Source organism: Lipotes vexillifer, unplaced genomic scaffold, assembly GCF_000442215.2.
Source record: "Lipotes vexillifer unplaced genomic scaffold, Lipotes_vexillifer_v1.1 scaffold4, whole genome shotgun sequence".
NCBI classification, from domain to species: domain Eukaryota; kingdom Metazoa; phylum Chordata; class Mammalia; order Artiodactyla; family Lipotidae; genus Lipotes; species Lipotes vexillifer.
Genome location: NW_006785876.1, coordinates 6,507,383 through 6,519,014, shown reverse-complemented (window position 1 = coordinate 6,519,014; position 11,632 = coordinate 6,507,383). Strand labels below are relative to the sequence as shown.

General features: G+C 43.5%; 1 protein-coding gene and 1 non-coding gene across 5 annotated transcripts in view; one reads left to right on the top strand and one right to left on the bottom strand.

Moving 5' to 3' along the window:
* RUNX2 (RUNX family transcription factor 2) overlaps positions 1-11,632 on the bottom strand; it is a 210,813-nt gene that overhangs the window by 96,910 nt on the left and 102,271 nt on the right. For all 4 annotated transcript variants that reach the window (XM_007458302.1, XM_007458303.1, XM_007458305.1 and 1 more), the window contains one exon: positions 11,211-11,315. In XM_007458302.1, the coding sequence (XP_007458364.1) occupies positions 11,211-11,315 (105 nt within the window). The remainder of the gene's footprint in view (positions 1-11,210; positions 11,316-11,632) is intronic.
* TRNAE-UUC (transfer RNA glutamic acid (anticodon UUC)) lies at positions 6,583-6,655 on the top strand. Its single transcript has one exon. It is a non-coding gene; the product is annotated as a tRNA-Glu (tRNA).

The following is an 11,632-nucleotide window of genomic DNA, read 5'->3' as shown; positions in this document are numbered from 1 at the left end:
CTTTCCCTTCATCCATCGATCGTGAAAGTATACCTGTCCTGGATTCCATTCCCTTAACTACTACTCCACTAACCTGATCATAATGGCCTGAAAGTCTCAGCCTAGAGAATGGCTAGGAGTGTGGCTCCCAGACTCCCCGTAGGGTGCCTCTCACACCATGTCACGCTGGCAGCCAGCAGCCACAACTGCTAACGTTTTCAGGGAAAAAAAACAGAGTTTACGACAAACAGGTTCTCGCTGAAGGAGCTACCAAAGGACCTACATCAAGAAAACTGAATCCAGAAGGAAGAACTGAGGTGCAAGAAGGAATGGTGAGTGAATAAATCGGTAAACATACAGATAAATATGAAATAAACAATTTAAATACTGATGATGACTAATTCGGGGAGCATAAAACAAAGATAAAAATATCAGACAGGGGGCTTCCCTGGTGGCGCAGTGGTTGAGAGGTATGGATATATTACATCTTTCTTTTTTCTTAACTGAAGTACAGTTGATTTACAATATTGTGTTAGTTACAGGTGTACAGCAGAGTGATTCAGTTATGTTTTTCAGACTATATTCCATTATAGGTTATTACAAGATACTAAATATCATTCCCTGTTCTATACAGAAAATCCTTGTTGATTATCTATTTTATGTACAGTAGTTGGTATCTGTTACACCCATACTCCTTGTCCCCCCTTCCTCCCTCTCCCCTTTGGTAACTATAAGTTTGTTTTCTATGTCTGTGTGTCTGTTTCTGTTTTGTATGTAGATTCATTTGAATTATTTTTTAGATTCCACATATAAGTGATATCATACAGTATTTGTCTTTCTCTGTCTGACTTACATCACTAAGTATAATATTCTCTGGGTCCACCAATGTAACTGTGAATGGGAATATTTCATTCTTTATATCAGAGTAACATTCCATTATATATATAAAAATATATATATATATATATATATATATCAGACAGGGACTTCCCCGGTGGTCCAGTGGTTAAGACTCCATGCTTCCACTGCAGGGGGGCACAGGTTCGATCTTTGGTTGGAGAACTAGGATCCCGCATGCCACGCTGCGCAGCCACAGGGAAAAAGAATCAGACAGTGACATTAGGAGAGACAGAGTCAAACTTAACTGTTACCAAAGGGGAAAAGGGGGGATAAATTAGGAGTTTGGGATTAATTTATACACACCACTATATATAAAATAGATTACACAACAAGGACCCACTGTATAGCACAGGGAACTATACTCAATATCTTGCAGTAACCTGTAAGGGAAAAGAATCTGAAAAAGAATATATATTCTTTTTATACATAACTGAATCACTTTGCTGTACACCTGAAACACTGTAAATCAACTATACTTCAATTAAAAAGGGAAAAAAATAAAACAAGATCTCTCTGACTCCAAAAAAAAAAAAAAGAGAGAGAGAGAGACTGCAGTTAAAAGTATGCTAAGGTTCTTCTATTATCCAAGAGGAAGACAGAGATTATGATGAGTTTTATTAAGACAGATATACACTTTAGAACAGTAATGATAATTACTAAAAGAAAAGAAAGAAATTGAATGATAATTTGCAAACCAGGAGAGGAAAAAAGCCGGCACATATCTAGAACAAAACTAGATGAGAAATACTCTTATTAAAGGGAAATGTTTGCAAAAGGGGGAAATATGGAAATATAAAAACCCAAACTCACAGCTTGAAATGATAAAATCCTGCACTCTTAGTAATACACCAGACCTGAAAAGCATCAGGAAGCCACACTGCAACAGCTGACCTGCAGCAAAATTGCAACACTTCAACTTGGCAATGACTGCCTTCAAGGCTGGCCAAGCCCTGCCTGCCCACCTGACTCTCTGTTTACTTCTGGTACCCAGGACTTGGCTGATAACTCTCCCTTTATCTCCCCAAGACCGCTACCAATAAAGGATTCAAGATGACTTGTTTTCTATGTTAATACGAATTTAAGTCTGAGTTACCTTTCTCAGAGGTGTCTGGATATAAGCCGTAATCCTGAATTTTAATGAAGTCCTTTTGTCTGCTAGCAAAGAGTCTCACTGCCAGTGCATAGCAGCAGAGAAATTTGGAGGGGAACGGGGAGCCCTTCCTTTGCTATGTAAGTACCACATCCCAAATACAGTCTCCTGCATATGACCTTGAATTAACATTTTCAATTTATGTGCTTTTGTATGAACTCCCTTAATTTCCAAGAGTTTCTTGAAAAACGTGAGCAATTATTTTCCATGCCTGCCTAAACAAAAACTTCCGAGATTCTGTGTGAAGACCAAAGATAGGCTTGACATCATAAAGGTATGCTATAACATGCGACGTAGGGACAAGTATGAATACGAAGAGCAACATAACATATCTTTTTCCTCTGTTATTTTTAAGTATTTCCTATTCTCCTCTGGTCCATCCCTTCCTGAAGCAAACGCTAGAGTACAAACAAAATAGATGTAAGGTAGTTCAGTGATCTATTGGGAATTTTCTCTCTTGGGAAGGAAAACTTATCTTTTATAAAATAAATAAAGCCAAAAAATTTTGTCCTCTCTCTCAAGTCCCTAACACTGTTTTAAGAATGAATGATTTCTGACTTACAGTGAGATATAAACCAGTGACACACTTGGATCCAGTCTGTGTGTGTTTTGAGAGCATATATCGCTTGAAAACCTGCCACGCTATATTTAGTTACAAGTAAATACATCAACTGGAACTGTGTCTGTGGACAAGGTGTTCTTACTGGGAAAGCCACACTCCTTGTGAACACAGGTCCAATACACTGAGAAAGCACTTTTGGAACTGGGAAGCCAGGGGAGAGTGCAAAGGAGGGACACGAGCATGTTTTAACGGCTGCGACAATTTGCCATGAAAGGATGTGAAGGCCCGGCTCCTTGCTGCAGCATGCCATGTGCTGCTGAATTCAATTACTGCCATGCCGTCTGCGAGCAAAGGAATGTGTAAACAGGCCATATAGCCTTGCATCAGTTCCACAGAATGTTGCACAACCCAAAATGCCTCTCGATGTGTCATTTCCTTCTTGGCCATCTTCCCAGCCCCTGACAGTCAGTCAACAGAAAAAAATAGTACTGAAAGAGATTAAAAATGCTCTTCTCAAGAGTACATTCCACCAACCACCAGACTTAACCTCCACCAGCGCTTCTGACTCTCCCTCACCATCCTCCTTAAGGAAAGGGGGAAAGGGAACAGTTTTTTAAAACTGATTATTCTCTTAAGTCAAAGATGTTCAACAAGACTTCCCTGGTGGCGCAGTGGTTAAGAATCCACCTGCCAATGCAGAGGACACGGGGTCGAGCCCTGGTCTAGGAAGATCCCACAGGCCACGGAGCAACTAAGCCCGTGTGCCACAACTACTGAGCCTGTGCTCTAGAGCCCGCGAGCCACAACTACTGAACCCGCATGCCACAACTACTGAAACCCGTGCAGCTAGAGCCCATGCTCCGCAACAAGAGAAGCCACTGCAGCGAGAAGCCCACGCACCCCAGTGAAGAGTAGCCCCGGCTCGATGCAACCAGAGAAAGCCCGCACACAGCAACAAAGATCCAACACAGCCATAAATAAATAAATAAATAAATAAATTTATTAAAAAAAAAGTTCAACAATGTTTTGTATACTAGTGACTAAAGGATGAATATTTATGACCATCAAACTGCTGCTTGTGTTTGCTGACTTGTAAATATCAAACATGACATGTACCCATCACGTTCATTCCTTGGGCACTTCAGAGACAGGGAAGAACCACTGGAAGTCTGCAAGTCAAGAAGTGAAGGGCTTTTTTGCAGCAACACGGATAAACTTGGAGGGCATTATGCAAAGTGAAATAAGTCAGACAGAGAAAGACAAATACTGTATGATATCACTTATATGTGGAATCTAAAAAATACAACAAACTAGTGAATAAAACAAAAAAGAAGCCGACACACAGATATACAAGACAAACTAATGGTTACCCGTGGGAAAAGGGAAGAGGGGAAGGACAATATAGGGGTAGGGGAAAAAGAAAAGGGTTACTATGGGATTATATGAAATCATGTGTGTGAAACTTTTGAAAACTGTAAAGCACTATAGAATTTAAAGAATCTTTCATTAAAAAAAAAATTGGGGCTTCCCTGGTGGCGCAGTGGTTGAGAGTCCACCTGCCGATGCAGGGGACATGGGTTCGTGCCCCGGTCCGGGAAGATCCCACGTGCCGCAGAGCGGCTGGGCCCGTGAGCCATGGCCGCTGAGCCTGCATGTCCAGAGCCTGTGCTCCGCAACGGGAGAGGCCACAACAGTGAGAGGCCCGCGTAAAACAAAGCAAAACAAAACAAAACAAAAAAATCGTTTCCCCATTAAAAAAGAGTTAAAGGCTTTTCTACTAATACTTTCCACCAAAGACTAAAATTCACGTCTGTGGCCTCAGGAATATGTTACGAGGCTTAGCAACAGCAAGGGTATCTCAAATTGTCTTCACAGATAGCAAGAATGTGAACGCAAGAACTGTGTCCAGATGTATCAAATAGCTTTAAAACAATTCGGCTGTCCCTCCATCCAACACACTTTACATGCCCCCCCATTTTCTTTCACAGGTGACCAAGCTTTATATCAGCATCCACCATGGATAAATAGGGAAAGGTCATGGGCCAGCCATCATCAAAAGTCTATTCCTTCACCCAACTAGGATGAAGAGTAGTGGAGGATAAAAGCCAGCTGCTGCTGACACCATCTGCAATCAGGCAGAGAAAATGCCAGGCTCGCCATTCTCGCCACCCTTCACGGGACTGGAGGTGATCCAGTCTCAGAACTGGGTGGAACAGCACAGGAGAAAAATGAGACGATTCTGTGCCCAGACCACTCTGTTTTGATTACATCTGTTACCTTCAGTTTATAAGGTAAAATGTCTGCAACTGGAAGTGCCCAAGAATATGGAAAAATAAAATGTTCTCTAAAGAATTAAAAATGTGCTGATGAACTGGACACAGGTGAGAAGGAACAAGAGGGGAAAAGAAAACAATTTGGCTGCAGGACACAAGCCTGACAAGCTGGGTGAAGCAGGGTGCTGAGGCAGCTCTAGAAACACACATGTACCCTGCACGTCCAGAGAAGCTCTCACTCACCTAAGCACCAGCCCTACTGAAATCACAAACGGAGCCAAGCAGAGCACTGCTGCAGCCATGCACTCCAAGCCTACAGGAAAGGAACCGGATGGTGGGAAAGAAAAGGTGGGGCTTCCCCCTTCGCCCACCAGGTCAGGACAGGTAGCTGGCCAGCAGTGACCGGGAGTGTCCCAGCAGTAAGGACACAGGTGATGGCTCTGGCCTCTCCCTGAGAGAAACTATTAACTATGATTTACTTCCCTGGGGCACAACACACAAAAGCTATTAGAAACCCATCCATGTGTGTTAGGTATCAGGTTTGCAGGTGTGCTGGCAAGTGAGGCTTTTCAATGCTGGGTGATGTAGAATACAAAGCCTCCAGGCTTGCTTATTTGAAGAGTCATAAGACACTTTGGCTACAGACTTGCCATGTTGCCAAGCAAGGCTAATAACCTCTTTATGTTCAAAGATCTAATGTTCTTCTCAAATAAGAGTATTGATCTGGCTTGGCTTGCTACTGACCTATTAATACCAAGCACCACAAGGTAACACCCACCCTTAATTCATCTGGTAATTACCAAACTGGTCCAATTCAGAGTGAAGCTACTATCACTGAAACTTGGAGTCACCTTGTAGAACTTTAAATGTCTCCCAGATTAAAAAGTCAAGAGATCGGGCTTCCCTGATGGCGCAGTGGTTGAGAGTCCGCCTGCCGATGCAGGGGACACGGGTTCGTGCCCTGGTCCGGGAGGATCCCACGTGCCGCGCAGCGGCTGGGCCTGTGAGCCATGGCCACAGAGCCTGTGCTCCGCAGCGGGAGAGGCCACGGCGGTGGGAGGCCCGTGTGCCGCAAAAGACAAAAGAAACAAACAAACAAAAAAAAACCCAAAAGAGTCAAGAGATCTTTTCAGGAGATGGTACCTCAAAAAGTTATTTCTCCTGTTGCAACAATGACATTTCCCATCTAAGCATTGATGGAAGTTGGTGATATTGGTGGTCCAGTGAACCACTGCCCCCATCATTAATATCCTTGTGGGGTTACCCACCCCCCCTTGAGGCTAGGCTGCACCTGTATGTTGCTTTAACCAACAGAATGTGGAGGAAGTAACTCCATAGTAGTTCTGAGCCTTAAGAAGCCTTACAAAGACCTGAAAGCTCACACTTTTGCACCTGAGGGAGACCTGAGCTGCCATATAGGAAGTCAGACTCTGCTAGAGAAGCCGCATGGAGAGGGCGAGGCTCTGGGACTACAGGAGAGAGAGAAAGGCCCAGCTGTCCCCTTATTCCACCGGGCCCAACCTTCCAGCCATCCCACCAAGGCACCAGACATAGCAATGAGGCCATCATGCATGTTCCAGCACTAGCCACCATGTTACTGCAGACACAAGAAAGACGCCAAGCAAGACCACAGAAAACCCATCCAGATGAACCCCAGTCAACCCACAGAGTCGTGAGAAATAATAAACTGGTTGCTGTTTTAAGCCATTATGGGGACTTCCCTGGTGGTCCAGTGGTTAGGACTCCGTGCTTTCACTGCCGAGGGCCCAGGTTCGATCCCTGGTCGGGGAACTAAGACCCCACAGGCGGCACGGTGCAGACAAAAAAAAAAAGTAAGAACCATCATGTTTGGGGTTGCTTTGTTATTTAGCAATAGATAACTGACAAAGCAGCAAGAGAATGAAAAGGCTTCTGATGGTGTAAGGTGATTTACTTTTTCCATCCTCTGCACAGCCAATAATACCCTTCCCATCAGTCCTCTTCCCTAACTCAGAACCACTGCAATAGAACATGACACTGCTGAGCAAGATTTCACCTTCCTGGAGACATTCTTTCAATCAGACTGCAGCTGGAACCAAGTGCATACAAGGAACAAAGGATCCTAATAGAAACTGATGCTTAAAAGAGGTATCCAAACGCATTACTGTTGCCGCTGCGCTCCACTGACTTCTGCTGGCGAACATACGGCAGTACCTCTTCAGAGCTAACTTGCCAACAGGAGGTCAAAACGCCTTGCCTAAACACAAGACTTACAAATTTGGGATCTTAAGTATGATGTCATGTCTTAAAATGATAAGCTGGCAAAGAAAATCAATGGCATTTTGTAAAGATGTGCACCTTCTCATGTTTACGCTACTTAAGATGAAGGTTCTAATAAGTCATCGGTTATGTTCCTTTAAAGGGAAGTTTTATAACTGAGATGAATCACAACTGCAAAAGATCAAAGTTAAAAAACATCAATGATGCCATGGGGTACTTTTTAATCTTATAATGAGTGATGATCATGTGCTCTTATGAAGTTAGTCCAACTGCCAACGCCAGATGTGTATATTAAGAAAAGGAGTTGTTTGTGATGTGACAGCACCAGTTCAGCTGCCAGAGACAGAAAACATAGAAGGATGAAACCTTTCTGATTTTTGAGTGAAAAGCAAGTCTTGGCAGATGTGCTGTTAAGCAGGGCCTCCAAGGAGGGGTACTAGTGCCAGAGCATCCTCTCTTGGACTTTGCTGCAAATAAATTGTTTATCATCAGTTCTGTACAGCTGTCCTCAGGCAGCATGAATACCTGCTCAAGCACAATTTATTGCACTTATTTGTGTTATTTACTGATGAGCAGAAATTAGTAAAGCCATCTGCAAGAAAAAAAAATATTACCCTAGAGAACAGAATCTAGATGGTATCTATTTCCTGGAAGCGTACTCTAAGCAAAACTACAGCAAACTTCTGACACTGAAATTGATGTAATAATAGCTCATGCTTAATTAGCACTTACTACACGATAGTCACTGTGCTGTGCATTTTACATACATGACATCACTGAACATCTCTGCAGCAACTGACGAGAAAGATACTATTATTCTTCTCACTAACTATTATTATTATTCTCACTTTAACAGAGGAAACTGAAGCAAAGAGAACTTAGGTAACTTGCCTACCACCACACAACTGGTAAACAGCGGAGCTGGGCTTTCAGTCCAGACAGCCTGACACAAAAGCCCACACCCTTAATCACTATGTTATTGCTGAGTAAAGACCCAACCAGTTAACGCAGAACTTGCCCTCGTTCAAACAGCTCATCTACCAGAAGTAGCCTGTTCAATATATACTATGGTCTTCCAAAGAAGGACTGAAATTCCATTAACAGAAATCAAGAGCACGAAACACTCAACCCCTTCAAATCACTGCAGCAATAAACAGGTGTACATTCTTTCGATGACAACCACTACTTAAAGAATTAAAATTTTGTGGGAGAAGATGCTAAAACAATTGCATTCATTGTCTTTTTTTCTCCCCTCAGGAAAGCCTTTTTCTGAAGTCCTTCTCTGTTAATGGTCGAAAAAATAAGCCACTTTGAAGTCTAGAGCAGTGATTGGCAAACCACAACTTGTGTGTCAAATCTCACCCACCACCTGTTTTTGTAAATAAAGTTTTATTGAAACACAGCCATAACCATCCATTTATGTATTGGTGAAGGCTGTTTTTTTTTTTTTTTCCTGCGGCACGTGGGCCTCTCACTGTTGTGGCCTCTCCTGTTGCAGAGCACAGACTCCGGACATGCAGGCTCAGCGGCCATGGCTCACGGGCCCAGCCGCTCCGCGGCACGTGGGATCTTCCCGGACCGGGGCACGAACCCGTGTCCCCTGCATCGGCAGGCAGACTCTCAACCACTGCGCCACCAGGGAAGCCCGAAGGCTGCTTTCGAGTTACATTGGCAGAGCTGAGTACCTGTGACAGAGATCGTATGGCCCAAAGGGTTGAAATCATTTACTATCTGGCACTTTACAGAAAAAGTTTGCCAACCCACGTTCTAGAGGATTCTCCATTTACCATCACATACACGAAAATCAGTCAAAATCCTATCATACTCACAGTTGAAGGAAGTTGAAAATCCTGGGCATTTTCCACACCTGGGAGTCTCAAAATTAAAGAACAATATTGAGATGAGAGCTATACTTACATTCAGTGCCCAGATGGCCAAGAGCAGGGCAGAAGGAAATAATCCAGTACAGAGAACCCAGGTTGTAGGATTAAAATGTTACTGATACCAGACCCTTCGTTACATCCAGACACTGAGTTTGACCAGTCACTTCGTGACGTCAGACAAATGACATCACATTTCCACAGATATTTTTGGATCATGAGCAACATTACTCAGGCTGATCTAGGGTGGTGGTCTGCCACTCGACTTCTGTATCTCCTTCCCCCTCCTACCCTCAGCAGCAGCCAGGTCACACAAGTACCAGCCGCCCCCTCTACCCCTAACCCTCATTGCTTTCAGAGCACTTCTCTGCCTTCACAGGGCAGCGAACCTAGCAACTATTAATTCTTCCAACAGCTTCTTGGGAATGAGGTAATACTACCCTCACTTGAAAGAGAAGTGACTTTCCCAAAGCTATTGTACCTCCTCCCTTTTGTCACCACTTTCAGAATGAGGCAGCACCCACCTTTCCCCGCTTCCTCTCCCAATCATCAACTCTGAGCACCAACCCGTGAACATCTGGACACACAGACACACACACACACACACACAAACATATACACACACACAACGATGGTTTTTCCAAGAACTGAGAAGAGCAGCTGAGATCAGCAGGAAACATCTTTACAAGACAAGTATTAGTCGTGTTAAATGTTAAAAGACTACCATCCTGCTTTACGCATTACTAAGAGGGATGTCCCTGCCTTTCCAGGAACGCAGGGGCTAATTAGATTAAATGCTAGAAAATGTCTTCCATCCTAAGGCATCATCCCAGATGGATGGCAGTCCAGAAAAGTCAGACAAAAACCCCAAACCAGGCCAGACAGCCCTGCGCTGATCAATTCACCTGCACCGCATGACCACTAGCCCTGACAACCAGAGACTTGGGGTGACCAGAGACGTGTGTGTGGCCACAGCCTAACAGGACATTCTCAAACTGAGCAGACAGGTCCAGCACTCCCAACGCTGGAAAATCTAGAAGAACGCCATACACATGAAAGGCGGAGAAAAGAAAAACCTCAAAGACTGGCTTTTGAGGCAGGAAACCTCCCTAGTTCAGGCAAGCAGTCAGCCTTCGTGAGATGAAACAGCGGCCAGAGGAGCGGAAGGCAACACGTGTTCCCACCGCTCAAGGACAGGCTGCCGGGGGTAGAGGCAAAACTTCACCAGCCCTTTGCTCTCGGTTTTAGAGGAAGAAGAGATATGCCACTCCCACTGTCTAGGTAGGTGTATTGTTATATAACAAATATTTCTGCCAGCTGTCCCTCCACCACAAACCAAATTAAACTCTCCAAACACAATGGCTAGGCCTCCAATGAATTCACTCATCAAAGGCAGAGCTCTGTATGATGTTTCCATTGGCATAGAATTTTTAATGTTGTATATATCAAATAATCTTTAATCCTTAAATATATTTAAATACTGCTCTGGTGAGTATGTTCAAATTAGTTATGGGGGCGGGGCAGGGAAGGCAAACCTGTTTTAATTTAGGTTTAGGAGGAAAATGATATTAGCCCAAATGGATTGTGTGCACTGCCTTAAAATGATGCTGGTTCAACCTTCTAGATGTCTCAGGAGACAAATAAATCAAGGTGGATTTAAACCTGGCCTGACTCTGTTAAAGAAACTACCTGTGGCAATTACTAGAACAAGACCAAACAACAGTGTTGTAACAATCAAGCAAGTTATCCTTTGCAAATAAATTATTTGTAATTAAGCGGTGTGCTCTTTATAAAGGGAACTGAGTGTAAAAAGTTAAAACACATTCTTAGACCATGGGAAACACACGCAAATGCTTTTTGACTAAGCTCAGGATTTTTCAATTTACTGTTTTCTTCCTCAGCTCTCGTGGATCTGTTCTGCCTTGTCTATTGTGCCCAGTGGATGAACAGAATTTTTAGTAAAAAATTACAGCGACGGGAAGTCACAAAGTTATGTAGGGCTTAGCAATTTTGCGGCAAAGGTGAAAAGTGTAATTTGATTTTCTACTAACTGTGAAGTTCTCCTAATTGTCCCTCATAAAAATATATGCAGATAGCAAACTTGGCAAAGAAACTATGTGAAAGTAGCACTAACTTATTTGGGATAAATTCCTCACAGGGTCTCTATAAACTCTATTCCCATTTCCAGTAGGAAGGCAAGCACTTACTTCTGGGTTCCCGGGGTCCATCCACTGTAACTTTAATAGCTCTGTGGTAGGTGGCGACTTGAGGAGGATTTGTGAAGACAGTTATGGTCAAGGTGAAACTCTTGCCTGCAGATAGAAAAGGGGAAAATCAACAGTGAATATAAAAAGACAGTACTGATGACAAAAATAGCAGTACAGATGTCCAAACTGCATTTAAGCATCGCTGAAGAGGGAACAAAACAACAAGGGTCAGGACTCCTTATTCTAATGAGAAACCCTCTGATGGCCACCTTAGGGAGTTGCCAGGCTCACTGAGTGCTAAGATCATCATCTTCATGGCAGTCCTGTGCTGTGCAAGGAGGCTCCAATTCCAAAAAGTTGCTCGGTAGCAAGAGCTGTAATGAAAACAAAAACTGGACCTCTTGCAGAGGGTTCTCTTTCCC